This window comes from Mixophyes fleayi, chromosome 10, assembly GCF_038048845.1.
Source record: "Mixophyes fleayi isolate aMixFle1 chromosome 10, aMixFle1.hap1, whole genome shotgun sequence".
Classification (NCBI taxonomy): domain Eukaryota; kingdom Metazoa; phylum Chordata; class Amphibia; order Anura; family Limnodynastidae; genus Mixophyes; species Mixophyes fleayi.
In genome coordinates this window covers 104824573-104844730 of record NC_134411.1, presented here as the reverse complement: position 1 = coordinate 104844730, position 20158 = coordinate 104824573, and the positions used below count along the sequence as shown (strand labels likewise).

The 20158-nt window shown below is 42.7% G+C and overlaps 1 protein-coding gene across 3 annotated transcripts in view; it reads left to right on the top strand.

Annotated features, from left to right (window-relative positions):
• Nucleotides 1–20158, top strand: part of LOC142104651 (adhesion G-protein coupled receptor G1-like) — a 67432-nt gene that overhangs the window by 29402 nt on the left and 17872 nt on the right. For all 3 annotated transcript variants that reach the window (XM_075189447.1, XM_075189448.1, XM_075189449.1), the window contains exons 3-4: nucleotides 10350–10772; nucleotides 19683–19761. In XM_075189447.1, coding sequence (XP_075045548.1) covers nucleotides 10350–10772; nucleotides 19683–19761 — 502 coding nt within the window. The remainder of the gene's footprint in view (nucleotides 1–10349; nucleotides 10773–19682; nucleotides 19762–20158) is intronic.

Below are 20158 nucleotides of genomic sequence, written 5' to 3'. Positions count from 1 at the left end.
GTGTGTGTGTGTGTGTAGCTGTATATATTGTAACACTGTGTATAGTGACTGTGTGTGTGGCTGTGTATATTGTAACACTGTGTATAGTGACTGTGTGTGTAACTGTGTATATTGTAACACTGTGTATAGTGACTGTGTGTGTAACTGTGTATATTGTAACACTGTGTATAGTGACTGTGTGTGTAGCTGTGTATATTGTAACACTGTGTATAGTGACTGTGTGTGTAGCTGTGTATATTGTAACACTGTGTATAGTGACTGTGGCTGTGTATATTGTAACACTGTGTATAGTGACTGTGTGTGTCGCTGTGTATATTGTAACACTGTGTATAGTGACTGTGTGTAACTGTGTATATTGTAACACTGTGTATAGTGACTGTATGTGTAGCTGTGTATATTGTAACACTGTGTATAGTGACTGTGTAGCTGTGTATATTGTAACACTGTGTATAGTGACTGTGTAGCTGTGTATATTGTAACACTGTGTATAGTGACTGTGTAGCTGTGTATATTGTAACACTGTGTATAGTGACTGTGTGTGTGTAACTGTATATTGTAACACTGTGTATAGTGACTGTGTGTGTGGCTGTGTATATTGTAACACTGTGTATAGTGACTGTGTGTGTAGCTGTGTATATTGTAACACTGTGTGTTGTGACTGTGTGTGTAGCTGTGTATATTGTAACACTGTGTATAGTGACTGTGTGTGTAGCTGTGTATATTGTAACACTGTGTATAGTGACTGTGTGTGTAACTGTGTATATTGTAACACTGTGTATAGTGACTGTGTGTGTAGCTGTGTATATTGTAACACTGTGTATAGTGACTGTGTGTAACTGTGTATATTGTAACACTGTGTATAGTGACTGTATGTGTAGCTGTGTATATTGTAACACTGTGTATAGTGACTGTGTAGCTGTGTATATTGTAATACTGTGTATAGTGACTGTGTAGCTGTGTATATTGTAACACTGTGTATAGTGACTGTGTAGCTGTGTATATTGTAACACTGTGTATAGTGACTGTATGTGTAGCTGTGTATATTGTAACACTGTGTATAGTGACTGTGTAGCTGTGTATATTGTAACACTGTGTATAGTGACTGTGTAGCTGTGTATATTGTAACACTGTGTATAGTGACTGTGTGTGTGTAACTGTATATTGTAACACTGTGTATAGTGACTGTGTGTGTGGCTGTGTATATTGTAACACTGTGTATAGTGACTGTGTGTGTAGCTGTGTATATTGTAACACTGTGTGTTGTGACTGTGTGTGTAGCTGTGTATATTGTAACACTGTGTATAGTGACTTTGTGTGTAGCTGTGTATATTGTAACACTGTGTATAGTGACTGTGTGTGTAACTGTGTATATTGTAACACTGTGTATAGTGACTGTGTGTGTAGCTGTGTATATTGTAACACTGTGTATAGTGACTGTGTGTGTAGCTGTGTATATTGTAACACTGTGTATAGTGACTGTGTGTGTGGCTGTGTATATTGTAACACTGTGTATAGTGACTGTGTGTAACTGTGTATATTGTAACACTGTGTATAGTGACTGTATGTGTAGCTGTGTATATTGTAACACTGTGTATAGTGACTGTGTAGCTGTGTATATTGTAACACTGTGTATAGTGACTGTGTAGCTGTGTATATTGTAACACTGTGTATAGTGACTGTGTAGCTGTGTATATTGTAACACTGTGTATAGTGACTGTATGTGTAGCTGTGTATATTGTAACACTGTGTATAGTGACTGTGTAGCTGTGTATATTGTAACACTGTGTATAGTGACTGTGTAGCTGTGTATATTGTAACACTGTGTATAGTGACTGTGTGTGTGTAACTGTATATTGTAACACTGTGTATAGTGACTGTGTGTGTGGCTGTGTATATTGTAACACTGTGTATAGTGACTGTGTGTGTAGCTGTGTATATTGTAACACTGTGTGTTGTGACTGTGTGTGTAGCTGTGTATATTGTAACACTGTGTATAGTGACTGTGTGTGTAGCTGTGTATATTGTAACACTGTGTATAGTGACTGTGTGTGTAGCTGTGTATATTGTAACACTATGTGCTGTGACTGTGTGTGTAACTGTGTATATTGTAACACTGTGTATAGTGACTGTGTGTGTAACTGTGTATATTGTAACACTGTGTATAGTGACTGTGTGTGTAGCTGTGTATATTGTAACACTGTGTATAGTGACTGTGTGTGTAGCTGTGTATATTGTAACACTGTGTATAGTGACTGTGTGTGACTGTGTATATTGTAACACTGTGTATAGTGACTGTGTGTAACTGTGTATATTGTAACACTGTGTATAGTGACTGTGTGTGGCTGTGTATATTGTAACACTGTGTATAGTGACTGTGTGTAACTGTGTATATTGTAACACTGTGTATAGTGACTGTATGTGTAGCTGTGTATATTGTAACACTGTGTATAGTGACTGTGTAGCTGTGTATATTGTAACACTGTGTATAGTGACTGTGTAGCTGTGTATATTGTAACACTGTGTATAGTGACTGTGTAGCTGTGTATATTGTAACACTGTGTATAGTGACTGTGTGTGTGTAACTGTATATTGTAACACTGTGTATAGTGACTGTGTGTGTGGCTGTGTATATTGTAACACTGTGTATAGTGACTGTGTGTGTAGCTGTGTATATTGTAACACTGTGTGTTGTGACTGTGTGTGTAGCTGTGTATATTGTAACACTGTGTATAGTGACTGTGTGTGTAGCTGTGTATATTGTAACACTGTGTATAGTGACTGTGTGTGTAACTGTGTATATTGTAACACTGTGTATAGTGACTGTGTGTGTAGCTGTGTATATTGTAACACTGTGTATAGTGACTGTGTGTAACTGTGTATATTGTAACACTGTGTATAGTGACTGTATGTGTAGCTGTGTATATTGTAACACTGTGTATAGTGACTGTGTAGCTGTGTATATTGTAATACTGTGTATAGTGACTGTGTAGCTGTGTATATTGTAACACTGTGTATAGTGACTGTGTAGCTGTGTATATTGTAACACTGTGTATAGTGACTGTATGTGTAGCTGTGTATATTGTAACACTGTGTATAGTGACTGTGTAGCTGTGTATATTGTAACACTGTGTATAGTGACTGTGTAGCTGTGTATATTGTAACACTGTGTATAGTGACTGTGTGTGTGTAACTGTATATTGTAACACTGTGTATAGTGACTGTGTGTGTGGCTGTGTATATTGTAACACTGTGTATAGTGACTGTGTGTGTAGCTGTGTATATTGTAACACTGTGTGTTGTGACTGTGTGTGTAGCTGTGTATATTGTAACACTGTGTATAGTGACTTTGTGTGTAGCTGTGTATATTGTAACACTGTGTATAGTGACTGTGTGTGTAACTGTGTATATTGTAACACTGTGTATAGTGACTGTGTGTGTAGCTGTGTATATTGTAACACTGTGTATAGTGACTGTGTGTGTAGCTGTGTATATTGTAACACTGTGTATAGTGACTGTGTGTGTGGCTGTGTATATTGTAACACTGTGTATAGTGACTGTGTGTAACTGTGTATATTGTAACACTGTGTATAGTGACTGTATGTGTAGCTGTGTATATTGTAACACTGTGTATAGTGACTGTGTAGCTGTGTATATTGTAACACTGTGTATAGTGACTGTGTAGCTGTGTATATTGTAACACTGTGTATAGTGACTGTGTAGCTGTGTATATTGTAACACTGTGTATAGTGACTGTATGTGTAGCTGTGTATATTGTAACACTGTGTATAGTGACTGTGTAGCTGTGTATATTGTAACACTGTGTATAGTGACTGTGTAGCTGTGTATATTGTAACACTGTGTATAGTGACTGTGTGTGTGTAACTGTATATTGTAACACTGTGTATAGTGACTGTGTGTGTGGCTGTGTATATTGTAACACTGTGTATAGTGACTGTGTGTGTAGCTGTGTATATTGTAACACTGTGTGTTGTGACTGTGTGTGTAGCTGTGTATATTGTAACACTGTGTATAGTGACTGTGTGTGTAGCTGTGTATATTGTAACACTGTGTATAGTGACTGTGTGTGTAGCTGTGTATATTGTAACACTATGTGCTGTGACTGTGTGTGTAACTGTGTATATTGTAACACTGTGTATAGTGACTGTGTGTGTAACTGTGTATATTGTAACACTGTGTATAGTGACTGTGTGTGTAGCTGTGTATATTGTAACACTGTGTATAGTGACTGTGTGTGTAGCTGTGTATATTGTAACACTGTGTATAGTGACTGTGTGTGACTGTGTATATTGTAACACTGTGTATAGTGACTGTGTGTAACTGTGTATATTGTAACACTGTGTATAGTGACTGTGTGTGGCTGTGTATATTGTAACACTGTGTATAGTGACTGTGTGTGTAGCTGTGTATATTGTAACACTGTGTATAGTGACTGTGTGTGTAGCTGTGTATATTGTAACACTGTGTATAGTGACTGTGTGTGTAGCTGTGTATATTGTAACACTGTGTGTAGCTGTGTATATTGTAACACTGTGTATAGTGACTGTGTGTGGCTGTGTATATTGTAACACTGTGTATAGTGACTGTGTGTGTAGCTGTGTATATTGTAACACTGTGTATAGTGACTGTGTGTGTAGCTGTGTATATTGTAACACTGTGTATAGTGACTGTGTGTGTAGCTGTGTATATTGTAACACTGTGTATAGTGACTGTGTGTGTAACTGTGTATATTGTAACACTGTCTATAGTGACTGTGTGTGTAACTGTGTATATTGTAACACTATGTGCTGTGACTGTGTGTGTGTGTGTGTGTAACTGTATATTGTAACACTGTGTGTTGTGACAGTGTGTGTAGCTGTGTATATTGTAACACTGTGTATAGTGACTGTGTGTGTGTAACTGTGTATATTGTAACACTGTGTATAGTGGCTGTGTGTGTAACTGTGTATATTGTAACACTGTGTATAGTGACTGTGTGTAACTGTGTATATTGTAACACTATGTGCTTTGACTGTGTGTGTAACTGTGTATATTGTAACACTGTGTATAGTGACTGTGTGTAACTGTGTATATTGTAACACTATGTGCTTTGACTGTGTGTGTAACTGTGTATATTGTAACACTATGTGCTGTGACTGTGTGTGTAGCTGTGTATATTGTAACACTGTGTATATTGACTGTGTGTGTAGCTGTGTATATTGTCACACTGTGTATAGTGACTGTGTGTGTAACTGTATATTGTAACACTGTGTGTTGTGACAGTGTGTGTAGCTGTGTATATTGTAACACTGTGTATAGTGACTGTGTGTGTGTAGCTGTGTATATTGTAACACTGTGTATAGTGACTGTGTGTGTAGCTGTGTATATTGTAACACTGTGTATAGTGACTGTGTGTAACTGTGTATATTGTAACACTGTGTATAGTGACTGTGTGTGTAGCTGTGTATATTGTAACACTGTGTATAGTGACTGTGTGTGTAGCTGTGTATATTGTAACACTGTGTATAGTGACTGTATGTGTAGCTGTGTATATTGTAACACTGTGTATAGTGACTGTGTATATTGTAACACTGTGTATAGTGACTGTGTGTAACTGTGTATATTGTAACACTATGTGCTGTGACTGTGTGTGTGTGTGTGTGTGTGTGTAACTGTATATTGTAACACTGTGTGTTGTGACAGTGTGTGTAGCTGGGTATATTGTAACACTGTGTATAGTGACTGTGTGTGTAGCTGGGTATATTGTAACACTGTGTATAGTGACTGTGTGTGTGTAACTGTGTATATTGTAACACTGTGTATAGTGACTGTGTGTGTAGCTGTGTATATTGTAACACTGTGTATAGTGACTGTGTGTGTAGCTGTGTATATTGTAACACTGTGTATAGTGACTGTGTGTGTAGCTGTGTATATTGTATTACTGTGTATAGTGACTGTGTGTGTAGCTGTGTATATTGTATCACTGTGTGTAGTGACTGTGTGTGTGTAACTGTGTATATTGTAACACTGTGTATAGTGACTGTGTGTGTAGCTGTGTATATTGTAACACTGTGTATAGTGACTGTGTGTGTAGCAGTGTATATTGTAACACTGTGTATAGTGACTGTGTGTGTAGCAGTGTATATTGTAACACTGTGTATAGTGACTGTGTGTGTGTAACTGTGTATATTGTAACACTGTGTGCTGTGACTGTGTGTATCACAGCCGATACAGCAATGTGTAAAGTAACACAACATTGTGATATAGCTGTGTAGTCAGACCTTTCTTGTAGAAACATTCCGTGTAACATGTTGTATGTATTGTGCTGTATGTCTGTTGGTTTATAATTATATATGTATATATGAAATCAGTTATGTTTATTATATGGGTATATGTGACAACGTCAGATATGCGAGATAAATGTGTCATGTGTGGGTAATTATGGCACATTAGCAGCGCTCAGACACCCGGTCATATTATAACTTTCCACATAATATATTACATGAAACCCAACCACACTGTATCGTCCAATTCTGACACAATGTCTAGGTGGCAGTTTCACAATGAGTGTGGGTGTAATAGTGTGTGTCTCTCTGACACAATGAGTGTGTGTGTAATAGTTTGTGTCTCTCTGACACAATGAATGTGTGTGTAATAGTGTGTGTCTCTCTGACACAATGAGTGTGGGTGTAATAGTGTGTGTCTCTCTGACACAATGAGTGTGTGTGTAATAGTGTGTGTCTCTCTGACACAATGAGTGTGTGTGTAATAGTGTGTGTCTCTCTGACATAATGAATGTGTGTGTAATAGTGTGTGTCTCTCTGACACAATGAGTGTGTGTGTAATAGTGTGTGTCTCTCTGACACAATGAATGTGTGTGTAATAGTGTGTGTCTCTCTGACACAATGAATGTGTGTGTAATAGTTTGTGTCTCTCTGACACAATGAGTGTGTGTGTAATAGTGTGTGTCTCTCTGACATAATGAATGTGTGTGTAATAGTGTGTGTCTCTCTGACACAATGAATGTGTGTGTAATAGTTTGTGTCTCTCTGACACAATGAATGTGTGTGTAATAGTGTGTGTCTCTCTGACATAATGAATGTGTGTGTGTAATAGTGTGTGTCTCTCTGACACAATGAGTGTGTGTGTAATAGTGTGTGTCTCTCTGACACAATGAATGTGTGTGTAATAGTTTGTGTCTCTCTGACACAATGAGTGTGTGTGTAATAGTGTGTGTCTCTCTGACATAATGAATGTGTGTGTAATAGTGTGTGTCTCTCTGACATAATGAATGTGTGTGTAATAGTGTGTGTCTCTCTGACACAATGAATGTGGGTGTAATAGTGTGTGTCTCTCTGACACAATGAGTGTGTGTGTAATAGTGTGTGTCTCTCTGACACAATGAGTGTGTGTGTAATAGTGTGTGTCTCTCTGACATAATGAATGTGTGTGTAATAGTGTGTGTCTCTCTGACACAATGAGTGTGTGTGTAATAGTGTGTGTCTCTCTGACACAATGAATGTGTGTGTAATAGTTTGTGTCTCTCTGACACAATGAGTGTGTGTGTAATAGTGTGTGTCTCTCTGACACAATGAGTGTGTGTGTAATAGTTTGTGTCTCTCTGACACAATGAGTGTGTGTGTAATAGTGTGTGTCTCTCTGACACAATGAGTGTGTGTGTAATAGTGTGTGTCTCTCTGACACAATGAGTGTGTGTGTAATAGTGTGTGTCTCTCTGACACAATGAATGTGTGTGTAATAGTGTGTCTCTCTCTGACACAATGAATGTGTGTGTAATAGTGTGTGTCTCTCTGACATAATGAATGTGTGTGTAATAGTGTGTGTCTCTCTGACACAATGAGTGTGTGTGTAATAGTGTGTGTCTCTCTGACACAATGAATGTGTGTGTAATAGTGTGTGTCTCTCTGACACAATGAATGTGTGTGTAATAGTGTGTGTCTCTCTGACATAATGAATGTGTGTGTAATAGTGTGTGTCTCTCTGACACAATGAGTGTGTGTGTAATAGTGTGTGTCTCTCTGACACAATGAGTGTGTGTGTAATAGTGTGTGTCTCTCTGACACAATGAGTGTGTGTGTAATAGTGTGTGTCTCTCTGACACAATGAGTGTGTGTGTAATAGTGTGTGTCTCTCTGACACAATGAATGTGTGTGTAATAGTGTGTGTCTCTCTGACACAATGAATGTGTGTGTAATAGTGTGTGTCTCTCTGACATAATGAATGTGTGTGTAATAGTGTGTCTCTCTCTGACACAATGAATGTGTGTGTAATAGTTTGTGTCTCTCTGACACAATGAGTGTGTGTGTAATAGTGTGTCTCTCTCTGACACAATGAATGTGTGTGTAATAGTTTGTGTCTCTCTGACACAATGAATGTGTGTGTAATAGTGTGTGTCTCTCTGACATAATGAATGTGTGTGTAATAGTGTGTGTCTCTCTGACACAATGAGTGTGTGTGTAATAGTGTGTGTCTCTCTGACATAATGAGTGTGTGTGTAATAGTGTGTGTCTCTCTGACACAATGAGTGTGTGTGTAATAGTGTGTGTCTCTCTGACACAATGAGTGTGTGTGTAATAGTTTGTGTCTCTCTGACACAATGAATGTGTGTGTAATAGTGTGGGTCTCTCTGACACAATGAATGTGTGTGTAATAGTGTGTGTCTCTCTGACATAATGAATGTGTGTGTAATAGTTTGTGTCTCTCTGACACAATGAATGTGTGTGTAATAGTGTGTGTCTCTCTGACACAATGAATGTGTGTGTAATAGTGTGTGTCTCTCTGACACAATGAATGTGTGTGTAATAGTGTGTGTCTCTCTCTGACACAATGAATGTGTGTGTAATAGTGTGTGTCTCTCTCTGACACAATGAATGTGGGTGTAATAGTGTGTGTCTCTCTGACACAATGAGTGTGTGTGTAATAGTGTGTGTCTCTCTGACACAATGAATGTGTGTGTAATAGTGTGTGTCTCTCTGACACAATGAATGTGTGTGTAATAGTGTGTGTCTCTCTCTGACACAATGAATGTGTGTGTAATAGTGTGTGTCTCTCTGACACAATGAATGTGTGTGTAATAGTGTGTGTCTCTCTGACACAATGAATGTGTGTGTAATAGTGTGTGTCTCTTTGACACAATGAATGTGTGTGTAATAGTGTGTGTCTCTCTGACACAATGAATGTGTGTGTAATAGTGTGTGTCTCTCTGACACAATGAGTGTGTGTGTAATAGTGTGTGTCTCTCTGACACAATGAATGTGTGTGTAATAGTGTGTGTCTCTTTGACACAATGAATGTGTGTGTAATAGTGTGTGTCTCTCTGACACAATGAATGTGTGTGTAATAGTGTGTGTCTCTCTGACACAATGAATGTGTGTGTAATAGTGTGTGTCTCTCTGACACAATGAATGTGTGTGTAATAGTGTGTGTCTCTCTGACACAATGAATGTGTGTGTAATAGTGTGTGTCTCTCTCTGACACAATGAATGTGTGTGTAATAGTGTGTGTCTCTCTGACACAATGAATGTGTGTGTAATAGTGTGTGTCTCTTTGACACAATGAATGTGTGTGTAATAGTGTGTGTCTCTCTGACACAATGAATGTGTGTGTAATAGTGTGTGTCTCTCTGACACAATGAGTGTGTGTGTAATAGTGTGTGTCTCTCTGACACAATGAATGTGTGTGTAATAGTGTGTGTCTCTTTGACACAATGAATGTGTGTGTAATAGTGTGTGTCTCTCTGACACAATGAATGTGTGTGTAATAGTGTGTGTCTCTCTGACACAATGAATGTGTGTGTAATAGTGTGTGTCTCTTTGACACAATGAATGTGTGTGTAATAGTGTGTGTCTCTCTGACACAATGAATGTGTGTGTAATAGTGTGTGTCTCTCTGACACAATGAATGTGTGTGTAATAGTGTGTGTCTCTCTGACACAATGAATGTGTGTGTAATTGTATGCCTTTGACACAACAGACAAGGTTATGTCTGTAGAATAGACAACGACGCGTTTCATTCATAGTCCCTGAGCTGGTTTTCTCTTAAAGTGAACGTGTCACATTTTACATGTTGTAGACTGAAGCCGTGTTCCAGAGACATATTCTGGTGGGTTCCGCTCACAATATTCAGACATTTCCTCTCTACTTGTGTAACGTTTGTGTGACAGAGTATTTGGACATGCATAGACTTGTATGCATAGACTGTGTATAGTTTGCTGTGGTGTAACATGCATGTTTTCCTACGTGTATAGAGACATATACTTATTGCTGAATGTTGGGCCTATAAATCAGAGAGGGCCTGGCATTATGTGCTGATAATAATGTGTTTCTCTCCAGGGATTGTGCCAGGGATACACGGACTGTCAATATGTGGATGGAGGACGCAACTTAAAGACGGGAATAACGTGCGTTACTACAGCAGTTCCAGCAGCGATACAGTGACCGTGGTGAACACTGCGGACGCTCTGATTGTCATCTCGCCCTTCTCGCCCTCTGGTAACGTTACCCTGCAGCATCAACCTGGGAATTACATCTTCTGCGTGCACTGGATTCCTGCACTGCGCATGGTCTATATAACATATGGGGTGACCAAGAGATGGGAGGTGTTACCCAGGCCGGATATAAAGGACAACGTATCCTCAGTACCCGCTCCTACAACCACCTGTGATCCTCAGAACAACCTGATCAATGTGACCATCAATGGGCAGATACAGGAGAATGACTGTCTGTTCCATTACCCCATCCAGAGCCGGAACACTGGTAAGGTCACGTCCGCTGGTTACTTGCACATTACACCACTGTACATAGAGATCTCTATAACCCGTTACACATCTCCCAGGGTGCTCAGTGTGTTTATAGACGGACACAATGCAGCCAACGAGTCTATAATGTCCCGTCCACAATCAGAGACATCAAGTGTGATCTCGTCTTCACCAACACTGTACACCGAGACCGTACAACACGCAGGGATGAGGGTGCAGAGACAGGGTGCACACGTGTGCATAGTGTTGTGTACTGGGGTAGGTGTAGAGAGGGGACATATTGGGGTGTTAAAGGTATATGGGGGTTACAGGTGTACAGAGGGGACATATTGGGGTGTGAGTGTTATATGGGGGGTACAGGTGTAGAGGGGGCATATTGGGGTGTGAGTGGTATACGAGGGGTACAGGTGTACAGAGAGGACATATTGAGGTGTGAGTGGTATATGACAGGGTACAGGTGTAGAGAGAGGACATATTGGGGTGTGAGTGGTATATGAGGGGGTACAGGTGTACAGAGAGGACATATTGAGGTGTGAGTGGTATATGGGGGGTACAGGTGTAGAGGGGACATATTGGGGTGTGTGTGGTATATGGGGGTTACAGGTGTAGAGAGGGGACATGTTGGGGTGTGAGTGTTATACGGGGGTACAGGTGTAGAGAGAGGACATATTGGGGGGTGAGTGGTATACGGGGGGTACAGGTGTAGAGAGAGGACATATTGGGGGGTGAGTGGTATACAGGGGGTACAGGTGTAGCGAGAGGACATATTGGGGGGGTACAAGTGTAGAGAGGGGACATATTGGGGTGTGAGTGTTCTACGGGGGTACAGGTGTAGAGAGAGGACATATTGGGGTGTGAGTGGTATACGGAGGGTAAAGGTGTAGAGAGAGGACATATTGGGGGGTGAGTGGTATATGGGGGTACAGGTGTAGAGAGGGGACATATTGGGGTGTGAGTGGTATATGGGGGTTAGAGGTGTAAAGGGGACATATTGGGGTGTGAGTGGTATATGAGGGTGTAGAGGGGACATATTGGGGGGTGAGTGGTATATGGGGGTTACAGGTGTAGAGAGAGGACATATTGGGGTGTGAGTGGTATACGGAGGGTAAAGGTGTAGAGAGAGGACATATTGGGGGGTGAGTGGTATATGGGGGTACAGGTGTAGAGAGAGGACATATTGGGGGGTGAGTGGTATACGGGGGGTACAGGTGTAGAGAGAGGACATATTGGGGGGTGAGTGGTATACGGGGGGTACAGGTGTAGAGAGAGGACATATTGGGGGGTGAGTGGTATACAGGGGGTACAGGTGTAGCGAGAGGACATATTGGGGGGGTACAAGTGTAGAGAGGGGACATATTGGGGTGTGAGTGTTCTACGGGGGTACAGGTGTAGAGAGAGGACATATTGGGGTGTGAGTGGTATACGGAGGGTAAAGGTGTAGAGAGAGGACATATTGGGGGGTGAGTGGTATATGGGGGTACAGGTGTAGAGAGGGGACATATTGGGGTGTGAGTGGTATATGGGGGTTAGAGGTGTAAAGGGGACATATTGGGGTGTGAGTGGTATATGAGGGTGTAGAGGGGACATATTGGGGGGTGAGTGGTATATGGGGGCTACAGGTGTAGAAAGGGAAGATATTGGGGTGTGAGTGGTATATGAGGGTTACAGGTATAGACGGGACATATTGGGAAGGGTACAAGTGTAGAAAGGGGACATATTGGGGTGTGAAAGGTATATGGGGGTTACAGGTGTACAGAGGGAACATATTGGGGTGTGAGTGTTATATGGGGGGTACAGGTGTAGAGGGGGCATATTGGGGTGTGAGTGGTATACGAGGGGTACAGGTGTACAGAGAGGACATATTGAGGTGTGAGTGGTATATGACGGGGTACAGGTGTAGAGGGGACATATTGGGGTGTGAGTGGTATATGGGGGGTACAGGTGTAGAGGGGACATATTGGGGTGTGAGTGGTATATGAGGGGGTACAGGTATAGAGGGGACATATTGGGGTGTGAGTGGTATATGGGGGTTACAGGTGTAGAGAGGGGACATATTGGGGTGTGAGTGGTATATGGGGGGTACAGGTGTAGAGGGGACATATTGGGGTGTGAGTGGTATATGAGGGGGTACAGGTGTAGAGAGGGGACATATTGGGGTGTGAGTGGTATATGGGGGTTACAGGTGTAGAGAGGGGACATGTTGGGGTATGAGTGTTATACGGGGGTACAGGTGTAGAGAGAGGACATATTGGGGGGTGAGTGGTATACGGGGGTACAGGTGTAGAGAGAGGACATATTGGGGGGTGAGTGGTATACGGGGGTACAGGTGTAGAGAGAGGACATATTGGGGGGTGAGTGGTATACAGGGGGTACAGGTGTAGAGAGAGGACATATTGGGGTGTGAGTGGTATACAGGGGGTACAGGTGTAGCGAGAGGACATATTGGGGGGTGAGTGGTATACGGGGGTACAGGTGTAGAGAGAGGACATATTGGGGGGTGAGTGGTATACGGGGGTACAGGTGTAGAGAGAGGACATATTGGGGGGTGAGTGGTATACAGGGGGTACAGGTGTAGAGAGAGGACATATTGGGGTGTGAGTGGTATACAGGGGGTACAGGTGTAGCGAGAGGACATATTGCGGTGTGAGTGGTATACGGGGGTACAGGTGTAGAGAGAGGACATGTTGGGGGGTACAAGTGTAGAGAGAGGACATATTGGGGTGTGAGTGTTCTACGGGGGTACAGGTGTAGAGAGAGGACATATTGGGGTGTGAGTGGTATACGGAGGGTACAGGTGTAGAGAGAGGACATATTGGGGGGTAAGTGGTATACGGGGGTACAGGTGTAGAGAGGGGACATATTGGGGTGTGAGTGGTATATGGGGGTTAGAGGTATAGAGGGGACATATTGGGGGATGAGTGGTATATGGGGGCTACAGGTGTAGAAAGGGGAGATATTGGGGTGTGAGTGGTATATGGGGGTTACAGGTGTAGACGGGACATATTGGAAAGGGTACAAGTGTAGAAAGGGGACATATTGGGGTGTGAAAGGTATATGGGGGTTACAGGTGTACAGAGGGGACATATTGGGGTGTGAGTGGTATATGGGGGTTACAGGTGTAGAGGGGACTTATTGGGGTGTGAGTGGTATTCTCGGGGTACACCCAGGTAAGTCAGAGGAATGTAAGTCATGATAGATCAGATGTGTGGAAGGAGAGATCTGATCTTTAGACGTCTCAGTATTTGACCTCTGTAGACAGTTTCATAGACTGATGTGACCTATTTGAGGGCTGCGGAGGCTTTCGGTTCCATCTCCTGTGGGTGACAATGTGTTTGGCTGTGTCATAACAAAGTGCAGACTGTACACATTACCCCACATTGGGGACCTCAGCAGTTTCCTTCCCCAGAGGCAGCTGTACTAGCAGAGGAGGGGGAGTAGGAAGGGGGGAGGGCTCCTGAAGTTTACCAGCCGCCTTATCAGCCACAAGGCCACATTGATAGTGATGGAATCTGTCACAGCCCCCACCACAGAGAGATGCTCCACAATATCCCAGTGATGACACTATTACTGTCCCTAATATCCTGTGTATTTCCTATTAAACGTCTGAGAGGGGTTGGGTACAAAATTCCGACAGTAGAAATAACAATGAAAATAATACAGACATGAAAATGCTGAAGGCTAAATGCCGGTATGTAAATTTCCTCAACACGGATAAAATACTGACATTGTGATTGTCGACAGTCACAAAGCCAGGGAAAGCGTGGGAACGCTAACGTCAGTGACTTTTTTTTTTACTTAATTTGGATTAAAATCTTACAAGACTGGATGCTACGGGAGAAAGAAGAACAGTGTTGGTAAGTATGAATAGTTTTTTTATTTTATAATAAAATTTGGAGGTTTGTATGAGGGATGTTTTTATTTACATTTTGCATAGGTGCACTACAGGACGCAGCGGGCCATGGGTGTGCTGGTGCTTGTAGTACTTCAAGAACCACCATGCCAAGACTGTTCATTGGACCTGTAGTTCACCAATGTAAAATAGTGTTTCATTCATACATTTTTTAAAAACCATTTTTACCCCATACCCACCGCCCAGTGGTGTGGGAAGAGCCCTAGTGCTATCAGCATGGGCAGTGTCTGATTAAGGGTTCTGGCCGCCCTAGGCTAATACACCCGTAGCGCCCCCCCTCCCTCAAATCATCAAAGAAATATTCAGGAGTGTTAGCCAGTAAAAAATTTAGACAGATTCTCTTATCTGTTCTTTATTGTTCTTGCAGCTTTGTTGGCGTTTAGCTGTCTTCTGGAAAGCTGGGGTTCTGTTTTGAAAATGTGCAAACAATACAAACTCTCACTGGTTAGTCTCTTTAAAAAACATCCTCATGAACGCCACACTGTACAGAGATCATGCCCCCCCACCAGCCATTTTCTCAACCCCCAACGGCCAATTCACGACCCCCCACAGCTATTTCATTACACCCCAGCGGCTAATTCATGACTCCCCTGGCAATTTCATCAACCACTTTCCAAGTTATTTCATCTCCTACCCTCCCAGCCAATTCATCCTCCACCTTAGCTCCCCCCTCATACCTTCCACTTGCCAATTATAACATTGGTGAAAAGATATGTATGCATAAATGTCTCTTAGCCCCCAGTGGCCAATTCATGGTCCTCTACAACCCCAGCCATCAAATTACTCTGCCCCTTATCACAGTGTCCCCTCCATCACACTGTCCCTTATCACAGTGTCCCCCTCCATCACACTCTGCCCCTTATCACAGTGTCCCTCTCCATCACACTCTGCCCCTTATCACAGTGTCCCCCTCCATCACACTCTGCCCCTTATCACAGTGTCCCCCTCCATCACACTCTGTCCCTTATCACAGTGTCCCCCTCCATCACACTCTGCCCCTTATCACAGTGTCCCCCTCCATCACACTCTGTCCCTTATCACAGTGTTCCCCTCCATCACACTCTGCCCCTTATCACAGTGTCCCTCTCCATCACACTCTGCCCCTTATCACAGTGTCCCCCTCCAACACACTCTGTCCCTTATCACAGCGTCCCCCTCCTTTACACTATGTCCCTTATGACAGTGTCCCCCTCCATCACACTCTGTCCCTTATCATAGTGTCCCCCTCCATCACACTCTGCCCCTTATCACAGTGTCCCCCTTCATCACATTCTGCCCCTTATCACAGTGTCCCCCTCCATCACACTCTGCCCCTTATCACAGTGTCCCCCTCCATCACACTCTGCCCCTTATCACAGTGTCTACCTCCATCACACTCTGCTCCTTATCACAGTGTCTCCCTCCATCACACTCTGCCCCTCAGTACACTGTCCCCCTCCATCACACTCTGCCCCTTATCACAGTGTCTCCCTCCATCACACTCTGCCCCTCAGTACACTGTCCCCCTCCATCACACTCTGCCCCTTATCACAGTGTCTCCCTCCATCACACTCTGCCCCTCAGTACACTGTCCCCCTCCATCACACTCTGCCCCTTATCACAGTGTCCCCCTCCATCACACTCTGCCCCTCAGTACACTGTCCCCCTTGCAGCACACAATCTGCACTCTGCTCCCCAGGCAGCACACTCTGTCCCCCTTATTACACTACGCCCCTGCATAAACACACAACGTTACTTACCTGGCTTGCGTCGGCAGTCAGTTCCATTCACTGCAGCTCTTCAACTGACACCATCGGGGCATGATGATTACATCAGCCCGACAGCCGGGGAGGAGGAGGGGGCAACAATGGCAGCATCTGCACAAGGGGCTTCTTGGGGGCACATAATCAGTAATAATTAAAAATGGTAAAAAAAATAAATCTTAAATACTGCCGACACTGCGCCCCCTCAGTGCCCAGCGCCGTAGGCTGCAGCCTAATCAACCTATTGGTTGATCAGGCCCTGAGCACGGGGCTGGGTATTTCTCTATGCGGACCCCATCTCCTTAGCCTCGTGCTGCCCAGTCTGGGACTGGTTGGTATCATGGCACGGGGACCCCCTGCTGTGGATTCCGTCAGTCTAACGATATTTTCAGTCATATTTCCGTCTGTATTTTTACCATCAGAAATATTACTACCACTGGGCTGAGACTAATGCTAATATCCTGTATGCTTCCTATTTCACGGCTGACACTATTACTGACGCTAATATCGCTGCTTTCTCTGTTGCACAATTATTATGGATTGTCTTCAGGAAGTTGTAATTGTTCTACAGAGATGTTTAACCTGGTGACTCTTATGTTATCTATTAGCAGTTTGTGGTAATCGTGAAGTGTCTGACAAAGTTACTGATTTACAGAGTATTCTCTACCACAGATTTATACACTGATCGTCCTGGTCATGTAGATGGAGGTGTTGTCCATAGACTGTACTAGATAAATAATTGCTGGAATCTGGTTGCTATGGGCAACAGCTCCACGTTACCTTTTTGGAAGGTTCAGTAAATCTACCCCAGTATATTATGATGTGTTGTAGTGTGTCAGTAGCGCTTACCGCTCTGCGTCAGTATCGCCTTCTCAGCTGCCTCTATAATTACCTTTGTATTTGTGGGGTACAGACCGCAGTCGCTGTGCATTAATGATATTTCATACATTGGGGTTTATGACACAGCTGTGTGGCGTAAATTTTACTATAACACCCACCGTAGCCCAACACAAACAGAGAGAGAGTCACAGACCTCTCCTAAAGAATCCGAACGTTTCTTCTTAAATCCTTATTAAAATGATATTTCCACAGAAATTCTAAAAATGTTCTACATTTATTGTTATCTAAGAGACATTTTAATTAATTATTTGATAATCAAGTGAACATTATTTCAAAAGGCTTTTACACTATATTACAGACAGCGCATCTTTATAATAAAGCTGAAATATCCATGTTTAACAGAGGAAATACAATTTGTTAACCTCAGATGCAAATAAAATTAACCAATTAATTGCAAAAACCCACCCTATAATTAGTACATTTCTAAACCGACTTTTCACGCAGTAAATACATTTGTTATATCGACACGGTACATGTAATAGTTTGGCGAGTTCCAGGCCCCCACAATAGATGGATAGTGTCAGTGTTTCCCATCAGGGTGCGATAATTGTTCTTTCATAACAGCCTTTGAAAGCCTCCCAACACCCTGCCATACACCAGACAACGTCTAAGGACTTGTTCCCCACACTGACTGGATGGAATTCCAGTTATCCGAAGCCTGTGCCAAGTCTGAGGGCCGCCCACATCCTTCCAGTGTACCAGGACATTGTGTATGGGAAGAATGTGAGGAAAGGCCTGGGGGGTTCAGGGTACAGTCAGAGTACATAATCCTCATAACATACTTATAACACTGGATTAAATGTCCAATATGACTATATCTGTGTGACGCCTGTCTTTGTGATTGTGTCCGAAATAGATTTCTGCTCTGTTCTGTCTCAAAGTCAAACTCCAATATAATGTACTAGTAATTAGTGCTTCTAAGCAGGAGGCTGGCTGAGGTGTAGATATCGTCCTTTATTTGTGGTCCATAATTTATAGTACCTTCCTGGTGGGGCCTTTATCTATGGTCCCTACTGGTTGAGGTCCTTTATCTATGGTCCGTACTGGTTGAGGGCCTTTATCTATGGTCTGTACTGGTTGAGGTCCTTTATCTATGGTCCCTACTGGTTGGGGTCCTTTATCTATGGTCCGTACTGGTTGAGGGCCTTTATCTATGGTCTGTACTGGTTGAGGTCCTTTATCTATGGTCTGTACTGGTTGAGGTACTTTATCTATGGTCCCTACTGGTTGAGGTCCTTTATCTATGGTCTGTACTGGTTGAGGGCCTTTATCTATGGTCCGTACTGGTTGAGGGCCTTTATCTATGGTCCCTACTGGTTGAGGGCCTTTATCTATGGTCCGTACTGGTTGAGGGCCTTTATCTATGGTCTGTACTGGTTGAGGGCCTTTATCTATGGTCCCTACTGGTTGAGGTCCTTTATCTATGGTCCGTACTGGTTGAGGGCCTTTATCTATGGTCCCTACTGGTTAAGGTCCTTTATCTATGGTCCCTACTGGTTGAGGTCCTTTATCTATGGTCCGTACTGGTTGAGGTCCTTTATCTATGATCCGTACTGGTTGAGGTCCTTTATCTATGGTCCGTACTGGTTGAGGTCCTTTATCTATGGTCCGTACTGGTTGAGGTCCTTTATCTATGGTCCGTACTGGTTGAGGTCCTTTATCTATGGTCCGTACTGGTTGAGGTCCTTTATCTATGGTCCCTACTGGTTGAGGTCCTTTATCTATGGTCCGTACTGGTTGAGGTCCTTTATCTATGGTCCGTACTGGTTGAGGGCCTTTATCTATGGTCCGTACTGGTCGAGGTCCTTTATCTATGGTCCCTACTGGTCGAGGTCCTTTATCTATGGTCCCTACTGGTCGAGGTCCTTTATCTATGGTCCCTACTGGTCGAGGTGCGTTATCTATTGTCCCTACTGATCCCAAAATTGATTTTATCCCAATTAGCAAAAGGATGTATCTGTTAATGTTCGTAAATAAGTCTTTACAAGCTGGATGTGGCTCGGCTGATGGTGATCGGCAGTGGTTGTGAGATTATCATCCATTATACAAATATCATTAATCTGAACACAATGGCAGAATTCCCCCTGTATTCTAATCTCTGATATATATGTTATTAACAGAGAACTTGCAAAGAAACAATGACAATATAAAATTATTAAATCTTTGCTGCATAAAAACAAATCTCTGACTAAACGTGAGCGTGTCAGCGATGCCCCAGTATTCAGTGGTTTTTGTTAGGCAAATAGTAGTTTGTGAATTTGGGTATTTGTGTTTTCACATCTAACTATGTAGATGATGAATAATATTTTGTGCCCAGCCCTGACCTCTATCTTTGGTGTTTCTGTCTCCCCCACAGATACCACCTTTCTAGAACATGAGATTTCACAAGTCGGCGACTATCTGGAGAAGTCGGGATTCAACGGGAACCGACGAGAGTAAGTTTCCCGAATAATGGCTGATTATTATCCCAATAATTCTGGAATAAACGGTCCCACAAATCTCTGCAATAATTCTAGAAGTCCTGAGCAATAGTCTAATAATAAGGATGTAAATGCATCATGTCCAGACTGTCCCAGCTTTTAATTTGTCCATGGAAATGTCCTATTCCTCATTATTGACCTGACGCACAATTTAATTTATCTGTTCTTTATAATTTATTGTCTATTGAAGAAGGATATTTAATATGCCAATACATCAGGAGATTGTAGTGCGTCATGTAGACCAGGGCTCGGCCTGCACAGCGGCTCCTTTCAGCCATATCCAGCTGCTTCAGTGTGGCAGAGGCCAGGTTCTGTTGTGGGATGAAAGATGTGCCAACCCCCTGGTGGGCAG